Genomic DNA, 18383 nt, shown 5'->3' with positions numbered 1-18383 from the left:
TCACCCTCTGACAGACCAGCTGATGCTATCTTCACTACAATCTCAAGGCACCTGGGAAAATGGAAATAACATTTTTGACATCTTAGCAGGTCACGAGCAGCAGTGTCACTCACAGTATCTTGGCCAGTTCCAGTGTGGGAATTACATTCTGCTGAGCAAATGCATCCTGTTGCATTTTCAGTGATTGACTTTTTGTATTATATGGTGTGGAGTTGCTGAGAAAAGTTAAAAGAGCAGGGACTTCCCTACTGTCAGAAATATTTAAATGGTGGATTAGGTCGATCTACAGTAGCTTTTCCTGCTTGTCCCTAAGCTTATTTTACAAAAGTACTTTGAAAAGTAAGTGCAGTGCCTCACCTGAAGAGATACTCAGCCACAGAGTCACAGGGAACAATTTCAAAAGCCTGTGTGTTGAGCATGACCAAGGCCTTGATGACTGGTGAGCTCTTGAAGATTCTGCATGTACTAAAAGTCTCTTTCCAAAAATTTTCCTCCTCTCCATTGTGAGCAGTTAGTGTGGGAATGTTAGAGAGAACAGGGTGGTAGAACTTTCTGTACAGGGTGAGTAAAATAGGATAGGAAAAGGGAAGTTCCTACGACTGGTAAGTACTGAAATGATACAAGACTGCTGGTTTTACTGCTTCTAAAGAGTAGAAGTGAAGATAGCCATAATGGGGAAATGTTTGAAAAGCACTTAGCAAAGGTAGAGAATTTTTTCAAAAAAGGCAGGGGTTTTGTGTTGGGTCTTATTCACATCAGAAATGTTTTTCTGCATGTTGCTGAAATGAAATGTCTCTCAAGGCAGCTGAATGGGTCTGAGTAGATTCCAGTGGCTCTTGGGCAGTGGGAGCACTCAATAACAAGAGAGGAAAAAAAAGCCTAATATGATCTGTTGAACTGGAGCATTTTGATGAGAGCTGAGTTCTGAAGGAACCAGGTGTTATTTTGCTCCTGGCAGCAATTGAATCTTCACAGGTTTTTCATGACATCACATCTTTTCCATGTCTTAACCAGTGACTCATCCTGCTTGCCTGTTTGTTCCTATTTCTGGCTGCCAGCAGGAAATGCTAAGCTTAATGTTAACATTCTCTTATTAATGACACATTAAGTCTAGCCTGCCCAAGGTCCTTCTCTCTTGTGGTATGTGGTGGGTGGGTGGTTTTTTCCCCCTTTCCCAAGGTGACTTTTGTTTATCTGATTCTTGGTGCCTTCCACCCCAAAGTCTACTTTTGCACTGGAGATGTGTGTCTGGGTGTAACATCCCCCTATAACCACGGGGCTGGGACGTGGATTATCCTGTCTCCAAGGCTGACCAAACCCCAAACAAGGTGCAAAATGCCATAGTGTGTTACAATGTGACGTTTAACAGCAGGGAAGAAGTCTTTCCTTCACCAGGTGTGGTTGAGCCCCAGATGGTGGTGGGTGCTGCTTATTGGGGAGGATGTAGCCTCTGTTCTGACTCTGAGCAGCCTAAGGAAGGATCATGCCAAGTACATGCAGACTGTAGATGTTGCCAATAGCTGGACAATAAGCAACTCTCATCCTGGCATGAATTCTTGCATGAATGAACTCTCATTCTTCTCTGATAAAAAAACAAAAAACCCATGGAAATCACACAATAATCCTTTTAAAAAATGGAAATGTTTATTTCCTTAGAGGCTATTTGTCACATACACTGCTAGAAAAGTCACAGTGCTAAGGGGATTAAATTCAGTACAGATTAGATGTTTCAGTGGCATTTTATTTGGAACTAAGAATTTGTGGCTGGAAATCTTGACTAGAAGAAGGATGGTTCAGAATCAGGGATTGTGGGTTTTCAGACCTGCAGCAAAGAGCATCTGTCATTATTTAAAAACTCAAATATGTTTTCTGTGTTAGTACCTTGTTTCTGCTGAGACAGCCAAGTAAATTTAAGAAAAGCTGATTGTACTCCTATTGTGAATGTTTGTGTGATGGATCTTGAGACTAGAGGGCATCTGCACACAATGCAAATGCATTTAGGTCTTTTTATTCTCTGATAAATACTGAATTTTGATTGCTCATTAATGCAAAACCTTCACATTTTTGTTTCAAGCTACCCACTAATGGTCCTGTGGGTGTTTTTAATTGTTTGCCTAAAGCACAGGCACACATGTAAGCTGCAGAAGAGCAGAGCTGGGAGCACCCTGGTGTAAATACACCTCCCAGAGACCCTCCTGTGCCTGCTCACAGCCAGGCTCTCTGGTTCCTCCTCAGGGACAGCCCAGCAGCTTTCTGGATGCTGGGGGCTCAGGCTCTTCCACCCAGGCATTTGGCTAGACTGTTAATTAGTGCTGCATCACCTTTCTGCTGATCCCTGCCTGTGCCTCGTGTACTTGTCTCCTAATGAGTTTGTGGTCTACCTGGAAATCTTGGAAACAACTTGGCAGGGTGGGGAGCAATTTCTGTCAGTTGTTTTTTCCTTCATTAGATAAACAACTTGAACTTAAAAACCTGAAATGACTAATTACCTCTCAGTTTTAAACGGAGAGAAGGACAACTGTTGTAATTGCTGCAGAAAGTGAGCTCAGATTTTGCAGTTTGTTTTATTTTATTTATGCTGAGGCATCTGTGTGTTTGGGGAGGGTTGTGCACCTGAGCTCTCATGGGGTGAGTCAAGAAAATTAAGCCAGTTTATTGCTGTCTAAGAAGCTAATGTAACCTGAGGAAAAAAGTAATTTCAGGGTGATCCTACTAAAATTCAGGTGCAGTTGGAGAGATGCCACCATAAAGCTGTGAGGGGAGATGACATGCTCTGTACCTGTACAGTAAAAGAGAATGAGGAACCATCAGTGACTCAGGAGGAGATGAATCACATCTCTGCATTGTAGCACATGGCTACCAGGGCAAGGGTATGAACAATCTTTATATACCATGGGATACAGGATGCATTTCCCTCACACACACACACTCTCTGATAATCTGGGAAGGCAGGCACACAAGTATATCCTAGTGAATATGCAACTTGTCTTTCTAATGATTTAAGTGCACTGCTCACATAGGACAGGTTATGACTGAGCAAACGCATCCCTTGGGGTTCTGTACCTCCTGCAGCCCCATCTCTCACTAATGTATAAATTTGGGCCCATCCGCACTCACAGGGGGATCACAGACAGAATTCTGAAATCAGCAAATTAGATGTCCCAAATTCCAGAGCTTTCAGGCAGTAGCACAATTTGGCTTTTTCAGTCCAATTCCTCCCTGAGCTGAGGCACTGAGGGGGTATCAGGACAGATTTTGGGAGTCACCCTGTGTGTCCCTTGAGGCTGCTCCCCAGGACAGCCTGGATGTGTCCCCAGAGCTGAGTCCTTGCTCTGAGCCATTGTCAAATTTAATTTCTTTCCAAATTATTCTGCATGTAACTTGACAATGTGTCTTGCAGTCACTTTTTGCCTAGTCACAGCCTCATGCCCTGAGCCAGAGTGGGCACTGCTTAAACACAGAGGAGAAAATAGCAGATGAGATGTGAAAGGCAGATGAGCCTGTGAGTGCAGGTATCAAACAATAACACTGTGAGCATGAGATGTGGCGAAACCTGACTTCCTATGGATTTGTTTGGTTTTGTTGGTTGCAGGATCTCTGAAATTGCTGATACTGATTTAGGGCCTTCTAATGAGGCAGAAAGAAAGCCTCTCTATTGTGAATCCTTGGGAAAGATAATCATTGCACTTCAGCTTTTTTCACAGCTAAGGTATGCTTAAGGTCTCTCTTCACCTCACCAACTACTTTTTGTGACAAATATGAAAACATTTAAACACGTTTTCCTTCAGGCAAATTTGATCAAGTGTGCCTATGTGGAGACTGATGTTTTAATAAACTTCACGTCTTTAGGAAATCAGGCTGAAATAAACTATCATCTCTCTGAACAAAAGAACAGTACTATTACTGCTGAGACCTTCCTTGCTTGAAGAAATATAGTTAGGATCTAGTTGTCATGGCTGGTTTAGCTGTTCAGCACTAAGGGGGATGTGCTGTCAGTGAACATGGGAGTGTTCTGTGATGGATTTATCACTGGCAGGAAAAGAAATGGTCACTCAGGCTGCAGGGTGGAGCCCACCTCATTCTGATATTCCTATCTCTGACCTGTTGCCAGGAGGGAACAGAACAATTCCTCAGCCACTGTGCAGTGGCTCATCGTGATCAGCCAATGGACTGCCCTGTACTGAAATAAATGCACAAGTTTAAGGGAAAAAATCACATCTTTTCCCAGATATCTGGTGGAGAAAGAGCAAGATTCCTGCTGCACAGCCTCTCCACTGGGAAGTTCACAGTATGTTACAGCTGTGGATGGTCTCACAGTAGTGCAGTAGCAGAGCCTTTTAAGCAAGCTGTAGGGAGCTTATTTACAAGTGCTGTCCTGCAGAGAGGCTCTGTGATGTTCTGGTGCAGAACAACAGGCAGCCCCAGACTGGCTGCTGAGTGTTCTGCAAGGGCCAGCACTGTCTCCTGCATGCAGCAAAAACAAAGCTGCATGGATGGCTATGATGGGCAGGATGATTTTAAAGCTGAGTTTCCCCCCACTGTCTCCTGGCGCTGTGGTGAGGTGCTGTGTCTGATCTCTACTCCTGCAAGAGTGCTCTATGTGGATTTATTTTACTCTTCCAACTAGTTACATGGTTGTAAAGTCCTTTTGGGTCTTTTTCTTTAGAGCTTTAATCCCATTTTAAACCAGTGGCAGCAATGCTTTCTTCGTTGTGGGTTTTGGGGGACTGAAGGATGGTTCATTTTAGAACTAACCCATCACAGTAACTGTAAGTTGACACCTCATACTGAGCACACAATTTGAAGGCAAAGCCTTTTGGCTCCCTGCAGCTGTTTCACAGAGCTGCCATTTGCCCAAAGAAGGATGAAATGTGTTCAAAAGATCGACACCTTCAGAGTGAGAGACACAATCAGCACATGACTTCTCTCCTTGGTTCAGAAGGCAGGTCTGGAGGGAATGGATTGGGCTGTGGGACTGCAGTTCTGGTGTAGAAATATTCCTCAGTTTAAAAATAAGCTTGCAAAATGTAAAGGAAAAGTGCTACTGGCATCCAACAGATGGTAGTTGACATGTTTTCTAGCTGTCACAAGTCTTTCAGAATTCTTCTGTTGCATATGCCAGAGTTCACCTTTGTGCTGCCCGGCTGAACACAGAAATGACAACTGCAGGTGGAGGAACTCTGCAGGAACTCTGGGGGCAAACAGAATTAAGATGAACCAACAGAACAGGATTAATAGGTCTCATATTAGTATGTGCACCTCAGACTCTGTGATTAGGATATTCCACATTAATTTCACTTTCTAGAATAATGTTGATTGCATCAAATCTTTAATTTTTGTGTCTAACCTGAGGCAAGAAAGGGAGTCACCCCCAGCATCTTCCTCAAGGACGTTTCCCTGACCGTGACACTGAATTGCAACATGTGAATGTTTTCTGCCTGGAACAGTCCTGGGCTGGTTATTTTGCCTCTGCTTTGAAGTGTCAGTTTTCAGTGAACTCTGCTACCATTTTATTATTGCATTGCAGCTGAGGCAGAGAAGAGCAATTAAAGGGTTGACATCTTTGGTATTTTTTTAATAGAACATGTGTCAAAATGCATTTAACAAATCATGGTTGATGCTAAAGATTAATTAATGCTAAAATGTAAGTAGAGTTCATTTCAGTTGGGAGCAACTGAGAATTTTAAAATGTAAAATAACAAAGAGTGGTTGTCTTATTTTAGATATAGAACCTAATTACAGTTTTGCTTCTGAGAACTGTAATCTTAAAGCCTAAATGTTCCTTTCTGTTGTAGGATACAGCTGGACAAGAAAGATACAGGACCATCACCACAGCCTACTACCGAGGGGCCATGGGCTTTGTGCTCATGTATGATATCACCAGTGAGGACTCCTTCAATGCTGTGCAGGACTGGTAGGAAATACTGAAATACTATAGTTAATGTTTGGTCTGTTTGGGTTTTGGCCAATTCTCTCCTCGCAATTGTTTGTTGAGAACATGAGACATCCCACCCTGCATCACCATCACCTCCATGTTCTTTCTTCTTCACCTAAATAATTTGATTTATAAACATTCCTTAGAAAAAATTCTGCAGTTTCATTTTAATGAAAAGGTTGTAAATCACATATTGTTGCATACTGTAGTATTTGTTACTTTTAAAAGTTTCAATTTATTGTGAAGAAATTAATCCTTTAATGCTTTTTTTGGGTTTATAAGATTTCTGGCTACGCTGCTAAAAATAGAGATTAAATTAACAGTGGTTGTTCAATTCACATCTCAGGAGTTGGGGAAAGCCTGTGTTTCTCCTCAGCAGTGCCCTGTGACTCCACTGAAATGTCTTGCAATCATTGCAGCTGCTTTCCTGGTGCTCATTACTGCAGATAGCAGTGGTCCTGGTGCAGAGAAGGGCAGTGCAGTGGTTAATGTGATCTCCTGAGGCAGATTGATTTGCAGTGATCTCAGTGACCCTCTGGAGCATGTGACATCCTGGCTGTGCCACTGGCTCCTAGCATCTGGCTCAGCCTGGCTTTCTGAACACCTCTTCTGTATCCCCTAAGCCAGGCTGTGACTCAAAAGCTGGTTTGTTGTTTCAGGTGATTTGTGTTTCCTCCAAAGCTGCCCAGTTTTTGTTATTTCATGAAGGTCACATCCAAGATGCAGTCTCCACCTTCACCCCCCATCCCCAGTACCTCAACACCCAGTGATCTGCAGCCCCATCCTGAGCAGCAGCTTGTAGTTGAGGAATACATTATTTTTTTTTTTGTTAGAAACACAAACCCAAAGGTTTTGCCAAAACTAGTTTCATCATCAAGTTTTGCTCACCAAGCTCAATGAAGCTTTTTCTGCAAGTGTCTGCACAGGGATGTTTTCCATAGGAGTGCAGGCATGTGAGCTGTTCACTAAACTTTAAATATTTCCAGCTTGTTTCCCTGGTGAAACAAGACCCATGTGACCACACAGTTCATCTTCCTGTCTGTCTGTTGGTTCTGCTCTAGTAAGTTTTACTTACCAGTCTTAAGTTAGCCAAAATTTACCAAATCTCCATCTCTGAGCTGCTACTATTTTAAAGTTTGCACAGGTGAAGTTTAACCTGAAACTTTATATTAAAAGTAGTCTGAGGTCTGTTCCAAAGGCACTGGTGTGAGAATAAGAATTGGGAAAGGTCAGCTCTGTCTGTCTGACTTCATGTCTTCCTGTGCCACAGGAGCTGCAGGAGAATCTTTGCTAAGAGCACCTTGTCAGCCAAAGGACAGAGGTGAACCATCAGGGTGTTTTTGCTCTGTATGTCAGCAATCTTTCCAACCAGCTTTAAGGTTCTGGTCCCAAATGAGGTAGTGGGATGGATAAAAAGGACCATTTCCTTCCTTCCTGAAGCCTGTGCAATGGAGAGATGAGGACTGCAGCCAAGCCAGCATCTCTGGGCCAGCAGAGTCCTCTAGTGGCTATTGCAGCCAGGAGATGGTTCTCCTCCAGTCTGCAAAATTGCTTCCAAAACTTCCAAAGGCACAAGAAATGGAGAAAAAAGCTTTTGGCTGCTGCTGGTGCTGCTCTATTGGCCATTTTCCAGCATAGCAAGTAGGATTTTTTTTCCCCACCATTCTACAGTTATGATTATGAAAACTTATTCCACTGGATATATCTTCAGTCAGGAACTGTACTCTACATAGAAAATTAAGGTGTCTACTATATGAGCTCCTTTATCTCCATCTCTGGATCATTGGCACATGACTGTTTTAGCAGCCTTCTGATTGGGCCTCACCTATCCACAAGGGAAATGAGAATATTCCTCCCAGTCTGCCAAATGATTTCTTCTTCCCTGGGAGACCTTTTACTGCCTTCACTCTTCCTATGGGGGATGTCCTGAAGAGAATCCTGGTTTGCTTTGTGTCACTCACACCTCTCCTAAACCAAGTAAAGGCAATTTCTCTTCTGAGTGAGAGCATCATGGCTGTATATCAGTATTTAGACAAACTCTCCAAGTAGAATATGAATGCAAAGCAGAGTCTTTCCTTCATTCACGTGAATCACCCCAATTAGTGATGATGATCTTAAAACCACTGAGAAAGAGACACTATTTAAATGCATTTGGGAATACCTGGAACATGACTTGTTCTCTTGTTCACTGGAAAATGTACAACACATTGTATGAGAAACCTTAAAATATAAAGCCTGAGTGATTTTCCTTACAGCAGTGTGGCAAGAGTTCAGTCAGGTTATTTTACAAGAAAAAATATAAATAGTCAAACACAAAGATTGGTTTTAATTGATATTGGAAAATAAGGAATAATTTCCTTTGAGTATGTCTTTCCTGTAGGGTGAATGAAAGGGTTAAATGAACTTTCATAGCTTTCAGCTCAGTATCTAGAATTTTTTTTTGTAGCCTTCTTCGGTAGCTGTTATTTGATGTTGGGTTGATAGTTTGGTGTGTGGATAAATCAGCTGTTTATACCTTGTTTGAAACTGCAATGGAGCTAAAATATACTCAGTACTTGAAACTGTAAAGTAAATACAAAATATTATGGAAGCTGTGCTTTGGACAATCTAGACAATTTCATAGAAGGGAAATAAAAATTGGTAAAATTTAACTTAGATACAAGTGACATCTGGGTTCACAAATCATCAGCATTATTTATCTTTAACCCAAACTGAGTTGTTGATACCTCCATGTAACTTTGAACCTGAGATTATTTTTCTTCTAAGAACGAAGCACAATGTTTGTGCTTTATTGTTAATGTGGGGAATTCAGCACAAACAAGGCACAGCATTTTATTGTGTCACAGAAATGTGTTTCTCCCAGTGTGTATATTAGGCTGCCCTGATGGTTGTTGAAACAGCTCCATCACACAAGCCTTGTTATTGTTCATTTATCTTTCCAAAAGCATCTGGAAATTTTCTGCCTTTCATTTTATATGGGCATCAGGGTTTCTTTTATTTGTTCTTCATAACTTTTTTGGTTGTTTTTTATTCCTTAGAAGAATAAAGATTGGTGTTCTGTAAGAGGTTTTCCACTGATTTGTACAAAACAAGGAGAATGATGCAGTTCTCTGGGAGATCATTCATCCTGTTTGTTTCTTTTTCATTTTTTAAGTAATTCTGTGTAAATAGTTAAGATTTGGCAGGGTGTCCCCATAGGATGCCAGGGGCTGAAATGAATCCAGAGGCTGAACTGTGAGTCAGAAGAGAAGCCTGCTTTTAGCTGTTTGAAGTTCAACTTGAGGTGACTTTATTTCTCTCTATTGCTTATGGAGGGAGACTGGGGAGATTTCATCTCCCTGGGTTTCTGGCTGATTTCTGCAGTCACCCCCTTCTCTGATGAGCCTTGAGAAACCCCAGAGTCCCACAAAAACTCATCACAGATCCATATTAGCTCTCCCAAGACTTGTCTACATGGAGACACTCAAAAGGGTGAGACTGGAGGAGCTAAAATTGGGATTGGAGTGAGATCCTCTCCAGGAGGACTGGGGAGAGTAAGAAGTTTCATTGCACACAGTCTTTGTTTATTTTTGCATGTTGCACTGTGGGGCTGGGCTTGGCTGACGTTCCTGTTCTCCAGGGCACTCCAGGCAGGCAGTCTCTTCAAGGCAAGCTGCACAATGAAATGCCCCCTTTTCCCAGGTACCTGTGAGTAACATAGCCAGCTGCTTTCCATGGAAAAAAGCAAGTAAGCAACTCAGACTAATGAAAAATTGTCATTAGTAGATCAGAGCTGGAGGCTGCTGCTAATTCAAAAGAGAAGGAATCAAGTGCTTTATTGTTAAGGGAGTTCAAGGAAACTTACACAGAAGTAAAGTTTGAGTGGATTCCTGGCTCTCCTGGGAAGTGGCAGATTTTCCTGAAACTGCAGTGTCCTGCCTGGAGTGGTGGTGGGGCAAAGAGTGGGAAGGTGAGTTAGGGAGTGGAGGAGGATGGAGGAGAGGGATGTATGGCTTCTGGCATAGCCTTGGGGATGAGGGAGCCTTCAAAGACAGAGCTGACTTGGTGAAGATAAAATAGCTTGTGTGGGTCTGAAAAGTTGGATGAAAGTGAATGCTACCGAGCTAATAATGTTCTGCTGCTGGCTCTGGGACACCAAGGATGGTGGGAGGGGATTGGCCCCTCAGGATGCACACAAAGAATATTCTCTTTTGTCATGGAAAAACTCTAAAAAGGCCAAATGTAAGGTCAGAGTCGTGGGATCCACAGTGAGCTCCACTCCAGTTTCAGCACATGAGCCACAGAAAGCTTGAGAGGCTCCAAGTTCACCTGAGTGCTCCTGGCCAAGCTCCCATGCTCTGCACCCCTGTGCCACTGAAATTAGTGTTGGTCTGGCACTGCAGCTGCTCCTCCTAGCCTTAGGTGTCCTTTAGTCCTGCTGGGTTCTGTTAGCTCACAGAGCCTTGCTTTGATCTCGTGTCTTCTCAGTTTGGTGAATTTCTCTTTCTCCTTTGCAGTTATTTCAATGTGATTTTCAGTCTCCATGAAGTTTTCCTGTTTGAGCAAAGACACCTTGATACTTCCAGCTGTTCTTATGGTGTTCCTAAAACTCTACAGCAAAATGTGCTGCAGAAAATGAGAGAATTATTGTTGTTCTGTCTTATATATGGAGTTGTAAATCCAGCATGAAGTGTGCATCTGCTGTATGGCTTTCTTTATGGGACAATATCCTTAAGATCTGTAATTGATTGTTGTTACTCTGACAGATGAGACCCAAAGGAGAATAAGCTTTACAAAATGCCTTTTTTGTCCCTAATCTTCAAAAATCACTTGATTCAGTTTTTTATCTGGATCTTGTGATCTTGAAAACCCTTGCAAAGTCTTAACAAGAACCTTTGTTGTCACAGAAAGTTAAGGAGTGCTAAAACAGAGCAGTGCTGTGAATTACACAGGCTGCATCTTTGCTTTGTGTGTAAGCACAGCCTGGGGATGTTGATGGTGTCATTAATATATTTGTTTTCATATTTAATACAGGATTGTGTTTTGGCACAGCTGATGGAATGTAACAATCTCTTTTGACCTCCTGTAGGGCCACACAAATCAAGACTTACTCCTGGGACAATGCACAAGTGATCCTGGTTGGAAACAAATGTGACATGGAGGATGACAGGATTGTTCCTGTGGAGAAGGGGAAACATCTGGCAGATCAGCTGGGTACATGCAAAGCTTTTCTTTCCACCTTTCTTCCTCTGCTTCTTTATACTCTGCTCCTTTCAGTTTGTACAGTAGTAATACTTCAGTAATGGTCCCACAACTAAGAAATGTGGTGTATTCTAGGTTCATATTTCACTTGTTTTTGGCTCAGTAGGCCAAGAATACCTGGTAGAATACTTGTAATGTTGCTGTGTTTATAAAGGTGGTGTCTAGAGGCAGAAGGAAGATAAAGTTTATCTGAATAAAAAAGCTTTTATTAGCTCAGCAGAACAAAAAGAGAAAAAGTTTTCATAAACATAATTCTGTCTCCAGAGTCAGATCTCTAAGTACCATGTGCTCATTGCGAATCAATGCAAACATTGATTTTTGTTGAAGCATTTTTTTAACTAAACAATGAAAAAGAAAGAGGTTTATACATCAGAACTGAAGAATTGAGTAAAACATATTTTAAAAATGTACCAGGCTTCTCTATCCAGGTAAGAAAATGACATTATGTTATTGATGTGGGAAAAAGCAAAACAGTTCCATTGAGAGGAAGCTGGGATTGCAATGAAAATTTTATAATGAAGAGCCAAGTAAACTCATACTACTTTATAAGATATTTATCACTTTTCATTATCTATTATAGCCTATTTTTAGATATTTTTAATATGAAATCAGGGCTTTGTGTTAGAATTTAACTATACTGTTGCTTTCTGTTAAAGAATTCAAAGTAACAAGTAAATCCTGCTAAAATTTCATTCAGGTAACAGTGGAGACCCTTAGAGTGGGCATAAATGTTTGGCTTGTAAGAGCAGAGATTCTTACCAGACCCAAAGGAACCACCATCATCCTCAATTTATAAAATCCTGTGTTGTCTTCATTTTTTAAACAGTAATTGGAGGATGCCCAATAAACTGTTAAACTGGAGATACTGAGTTCCAGGACACACTGCATACATTGCTGTAGTTTAAAGTGTGGCCTTGAAAGTGTAAATTCTACATATGGCACACACAAAGGGGTCCCATTCATGGCTGGAGCCTTGAGGCACTGCCATCCTAAACAAATAACAAGCAAATATCAAATTAGACCATTGTTATTATTGTCAGAGTAAATATTTACATGTAGGATTGGCAAAGCAAACAAAGATGGTTACTTTTCAAAATCAGTTATGGGCTCTTTTTTACCCATCAGAATTCAATTTGGTTTTGAAAATATGAATGTGAATAAACTTGGTTCCTGGCTTGCAGACTCTCAGGAAGGTTGTGGATGCTTGTGTGTCCACCCATCTCACAGCAATAATTACACTGCTAGTCATTGAAATGTTGTCCAGACCAAATGGAGAGTTTTATTTGAACTCCCAACCCAATTTGGACTTCCAATGTGTTTTTCTCCTCCCAAAATTCATCTCCTTGTTTCAATACAAACTTGGCATCTAGAATCTGAATCCTTTACGTGTGGGACACTTCAAAACACACACAGGGTTACCATAGCAACTGGTTCCATCAATAGGAACCTGTTTTGCAGAAGAATCCCCAGTGCTGCCCTGACCTGGTGCTTGTCCAGCTCACCCTGGAGGAACCAGCCCAGTGCAGAGCAGCCTTTGGGGAGTGCTGTCCCAGCTCTGCTCTTCTGTAACCTCCCAACTTCCAAAAGAGCCTTTTTAAAACTGCTGGAAAATAGATCTGATTTGCTCAGATCAGTTTTTCCTTATAGTAACTGTGCTAATGTGTACAGCATTATATGAAATTATTTTGTGAGTTACGTGGGAGGAATCTAATTGGCAATTGACTGCTTAAAGTGCTAATATTCATCATAATGATTCACATAAAGGTTATCCCTCAGCATATTTATCTAAATTTGCATAGTGACATTAACATCATTGAAATAATTCCCTAATCAGATTAAGAAATTGTTGTTAGCCTGAATGTGAACTGAACCAAAACAGATTGGTTTAGCAGAACCCAAGCCAATGTTGGACTAACAGATATCTAAGTGCAGTTCTCTGATTCCCTGTGCTTTTTATATACATTTTTATTCATCATCAAAACAGCAAGTGGAGCAGACAGAACCCTCATCTGATGCAGGGCAGCTCTCCCTGTTTGCTAACAAAGCAAACATCACCATCACTTCACCCCTTGTCCCATGAACCTTAAAAAGGCTCCAAATGGCATGGACACCTACTTATCCCCCACATCGAGGTGACTCAGCCTGCCAGCAGTGGCACACTAATCAGTTAAGACCAATTTTCTCTTTGTTTGTGGCAGAATCAAAGGGAAATGATGCAATGCTGAGTATCCCCAGAATGAAGCACGACAAGAACGGAGCTTATTGCAAAATAAACTCTCCGTGGGGCCCCAGCTCTTGCTGCTGGCAATTTAATAACCTGACAGAAGAGAAGCAACAGCCTGGTTGGCCCTCGAAGCCCCTGGGGTGAGGGAGATAAGGAAAAGCTTCACAGTTCAGGGCATTCCTGCTGCTGAGGCAGGGCTGGGCTGTCTGTCACAGGCTGCTTCTCCCCCAGCCCCTGGTGGCAGCAGGAGGAGCTGGTGCCATCCCCTCCTTGCTGTAACTCCAGCCTTGCTGCTCTGGTTTGTTTTAATCAGAAAAGCTCAGTGTTTAAAGGGTCAAGCAGCATTTTGACAGAAATTGGTCAGCAGAAGGGAAGCAACCCCCATCTTCTTTCCCTCTCTGACCTCTGCTCTTGCCAGGGGGCAGCAGGGCTTGGGGGAGCCTGAGGAGCCCAGGGAGGTTCCCCACACTGTCACTGACATTCTTTCATAAAAATCCTTTCTTTTAGGAATTTTCTTCTTCTGGGAAGCTGGGGCCCCAGAAGAAGAATGTAAACAATTATTATCTGCTGCTGTGGAATGTAGCAGGTGCACCTGTGATTGGCTCATGTTCCATGTTTACAATTAAGGGCCAATCACAGGACTGAGTTTTCTCTGGGACAGATTCACAGAGAGCTCTCTTGTTTTTAGATTCCTATTCTATTCTTAGCTTAGCAGCTTCTGAACTTGTCTCTCTATTCCTATTACTGTAGTCATAATGTATTTTATATCATAAAATAATAAATCCAGCCTTCTGATCACGAAGCCAAGATTCTCATCTATCTCTCTCACCCTGAGGAACCCTCACAAGTCATGTAACACCACACCTTGCTGGTGTCCCCACACCTAGCTGGTCACCAGCTGCAGCCCAGGGGACCTGCACTGATGCAAGGGGCAGAACTGACTCCCTTACCCAGGGTTTACCCTTGCCTGCAGATGTGCTTACCAGGGTCATGGGAAGGACCCATGTATGCTTTTCACTCTTAAAGAAGCTTGGTAACTTTTTAAAGTATTTCTGCTCACTGTTCTGAGATTGTGGGAATCAACTGGCTTTGAGGATTATCTGATGCCTTGTTTTCTTCAGGTAAATCCCAAAAAAACCAATATTTTAAAACCCATCACGATCATTCATCTCTGTTGATAATTTTGTTCCCTTTTTCCCCAGGTTTTGACTATTTTGAGGCCAGTGCCAAAGAAAACATCAACGTGAGGCAGGTGTTTGAGCGTCTGGTGGATATCATCTGTGAGAAGATGTCAGAGAGCATAGAATCAGACAATTCCAGGGGCACTTCTGGAAGGAGCATGAGGCTCACAGACAACCCTCCCCCTTCACAGCAGAACTGCTCGTGCTAGTGACCTTTCACACTCAGAAATGTCCTTGTCCCCTGATTAAATTTTATCTTTTCATTTGTGGTGGTGCATTATCATGTAGTCCAGAGGCAGAAGTGTCTGTTGTAGGAAACTGGTATGTTTGTTTAATGTGCTGGAGTGTTAATATTATATATTTCCTCATTCAATAATTTAATAATCTGAAAAAAAATATTGTAAGTGCACCTTGTGTGAATGTGAGTTACACTGAAGAATAATAATTGTGTAGTGATGCAAATATTATTTCTACAGAGAATGTTGCATTTTTAAATTCTAAATTCCTCTATTGCAGAAAGAGTGTTTTTTTTTGTCAAGAACAGCAGAAAGCACAAAAACCAATTAGAGGGGATCAGGTCTAAGAGCAGAAAGGGGGAAATCTCTTACAAAGCAAGAATATGCTTTTTTAAAAACATAAACAAACAAATCCCCAGACATTTTGAGAATTGTTGCTGTCCTCCAGACATGGACCTCAGGTTTTTTTTGTAGGATGGAGCAAGAAAGCAGAGCATTTCTGTCTGACAGTGTGATGTCCCCCATAGAGTGAAGAGGAAGAGGCTGGATTTTGTGTCAAGCCTGTAAAGAGATGAAGAACACAGGGAGGAATCAAAGCTGCCAGGGTGGGGAGGAGGAGGAGGCCCTGCAGCATCCCTGTGCTGCCTTCCCTCTGCTTTGGCTGGTGCTGAGTGAAGGAGAAAGAGCCCTTCCAGGGGCTTCCCTTGCCTCCAAACTTCTCAGCACAGCTTGCAGAGTGCTGGGGGTGTTGCTGTGTTCAGCACATTCCTGTCCCCAGTCCTCTGCCCAGAATCTCTGTCCTGCAGTCCCTGTATCGTGTAGTTTTACCTCTCCAGTCTGGATCTCCTCTCATCAGCTGCTTGCAGGATGAAGGAAAAAGGAGAGTTGGCTGCTGAATGCTTGGTTGGAGGCAAAAACATGTAAGATATGGAACAGCACTGTGTGAGAGAGATAAAAATATCACAAACCAAAATGTCAGTGTTGGCAGGTATTTGTGCCAATATTATTAGATTATCTTTCTGCATTTTGTTGTTGATTTATTTTTTTAATCTTGTTCTAGATGGGTGTGTGGGGGGCTAGATTTTCTGGGTTCAGATTCAAGCACAAAGTATAATTTCAGAAAAGTAAGAGTGGCTAATAAAACACAACTGCAAAGGAAACGTGGCAAAGACATCCTGTTATTCTGTCAACTTTTTGTGGCTTTGAACGGAAGCAGAATTTTTAAACTGAGTGGATATGGAGAGAAGTTGGTTGTCTTAAGAGTGAAAATTCTGGGAAGTTTTTACCTTAGGTCTGTGATCTCTGACTGGGGGGACTTGCTGATGCCAGGAGCAGGAGTGGAGTGCCTGCCCACTGCCCTGTAATGATCATGACACCACTGAGTGCTTTTGTAATTTCCTTCTGCTGTGTCTCAAAGTGTAATAGCTCTAAGAAGAAAAGCACAAATTTCTGGACAAAAGTGCAACTTTTTTGGAGTGGTTTGAGCTCATTGTGCTAAAGGCTTGATCCCTCTGTCTGTTGCTTTTGGGAATCTCTACTGTGACGTGTTGGGGGTGTGTGTGATGTCGTGCTGAGAGTGTGATTTGTGCAGTGCTGGGACTGTGCTTGTTGTATCTAAACTCCTGAAACTGCAAAATAAAGAGAAATGTACTCACTGGGTGTGGCCAGAGAGCTTGTGTCAGCTGCATTTCTTGTGTTAGGAATCCTCCACGTGTGTGGAGAAATCTTTTTAATGCTTTAAAAATCCATCAAACTACATTGATCTTTGACAGGTGATGGTCTTTGAACCCAGCAATCTGAAATCACTATGCAGGTTTAGAACAGTGAGGAGAAGGATTATTTGGCCAATAAATGCATAGTGTTATGTTCTGATTGTAGAAGAAGCAGGTTTTAGGGCAATTTTTATATCTAGCAATAAAATTTTAAAAAAAATTCACACCAGATTTTGAGCTGTGCAGATATAACTTAGTACTTCAGTGCAAATAATGATTTGTCAGCTCAGCAGCTCCCTGATAAAAGAAAATGGATTCAGCAGAAATGAAATTTCAATTATTTTCTTTCACTTACTCTTTTTCCCTTAGCAAAAAAGACCTTTCCCTTTCCTACCCAATATATAACTGTGTTTTGTTGTTCTGGTCAAGTCAGATTGGCTTCTTTAAAGAATACAGGTGCATTCCAGACCCTTCAAACTGGGATGGGCAGAATTGTTTTTCACAGAACAAACCAGCAAGTAGCTACATGGCAGTCTGAAGGAAAGAGTTGGGAATTCTACCTTGCCTGATATTGCATACATGGAGAAGCCTCATACTTTTGCAGAGATCTTGCAGAATTTATTTCAAATAACGAATCAAACCATCACAGGTGACTGATACACAATATGTATATTAATTCAGAGATGTATCTCATAATCTTCTGTTTGCTGTGAAGGAATACAGGGAAAGCTTTTGCCTGAGTGGCCTGCAGCTGGTTTCAGCACCAGCAGTGAGTCAGGAGTAATTGTTATTTGTATTAACTTGTAAGGGGAATGGCAGAATGTGAGACACTGATTTGTCAGGGCACGGGAAATAAACCTGTTTGCACTGAAGGCAAACTCGAAATTTGTGATGTGGGGTTGAAGAGAGCCTTGTGTTTGCCTGGCAGGAGAGTTGTGTTAATAAAGCAGCCTGGATACAAAGTAAAAACGGTGTGAAAGGAAAGAGGTGACAGCTCCTCACGAGCGGCTCTCTCTGGTTGTACAAACCAGAGCGTGCTGTGCTCAGTAAAAGCCACAGGGAAACCCTGGGATGGGAGGCGGTCTTGGCTCCCATCTGGTGGAGAACGAAAGCGCTGGAGCGTCAGGTGAGCGCCCAGGCTGAGTTAACCCAGGCTGAACGATCTGCCCTGAACCTCAGGCTCGGCCTCTCGCTTTCAGCTCCTCCTCCGCAGCCAAGGCCGCCGCTTGCCGGGCCCTGCGGGAGCGGAGCGGGACGGGAGCGGTGCAGAGGCTGCGATAAGCGCAGGGTCCCGGCGGCGCCGGCGGGAAGCGCCAGAGCCGAGAGGCAGAGCAGCGCTCCCGCTGCCGCCCCATCGGCACTGCAGCGGGAAGGGGGAAAGGATGCCCAGGGACCGCAGAGCGCAGGGAGCTGCCGGAGGGGCAGGCACAGATCAAGGAGCGGTCTCTGTCGGGCAGCCGTGGGTGCAGCCTCTGCGCTGCTCAGGACAAGCCGCGTCCCGCCTTCCCGGGAACGGCGGCCCACATAACCCGCCATGCTGCCGGCAGCCGGCCCGAGAGCTGATTGGTCCCTGCAGGCTTGAGCGACAGCCAACCCGACCAATCGGTGAAGGAGCTGAGGGCAGAAGGCTGACTTCCGCCAGCTGGCTGTTGGAGTATTCCAAGGCGAGAGTAGGGGAGCACAACTCAGGTGGCGGGCGGGCATACTCATTGAAACGTGGCGGCGCATAGAGCAGTCCCCGAAATCTGTGTCCGCTTCTCCGTCTTTTTCTCACCCCTCTGATTTCTCTGCCCGCTCCGCCCGATTCTTGAAAGCAGCCAGACCCAGCCCTTCACTCTCCCACCCATCGTTTCC

At 43.1% G+C, this 18383-nt stretch overlaps 1 protein-coding gene across 2 annotated transcripts in view; it reads left to right on the top strand.

Annotated features, from left to right (window-relative positions):
* Positions 1–15454, top strand: part of RAB3B (RAB3B, member RAS oncogene family) — a 51488-nt gene extending 36034 nt beyond the window's left edge. For both annotated transcript variants that reach the window (XM_054285682.1, XM_054285681.1), the window contains 3 exons: positions 5796–5914; positions 11004–11128; positions 14603–15454. In XM_054285682.1, the coding sequence (XP_054141657.1) occupies positions 5796–5914; positions 11004–11128; positions 14603–14790 (432 nt within the window). In that variant the 3' untranslated portion in view covers positions 14791–15454. The remainder of the gene's footprint in view (positions 1–5795; positions 5915–11003; positions 11129–14602) is intronic.
* Positions 15455–18383: the final 2929 nt, after the last annotated feature.

The sequence above is a fragment of the Melozone crissalis genome, unplaced genomic scaffold (assembly GCF_028551555.1).
Source record: "Melozone crissalis strain CALT ecotype California unplaced genomic scaffold, PUWL_Pcris_2 ptg000045l_1, whole genome shotgun sequence".
Classification (NCBI taxonomy): Eukaryota; Metazoa; Chordata; class Aves; order Passeriformes; family Passerellidae; genus Melozone; species Melozone crissalis.
The sequence above is the reverse complement of the archived record's forward strand: the minus strand, read 5'-3'. Positions and strand labels throughout refer to the sequence as shown.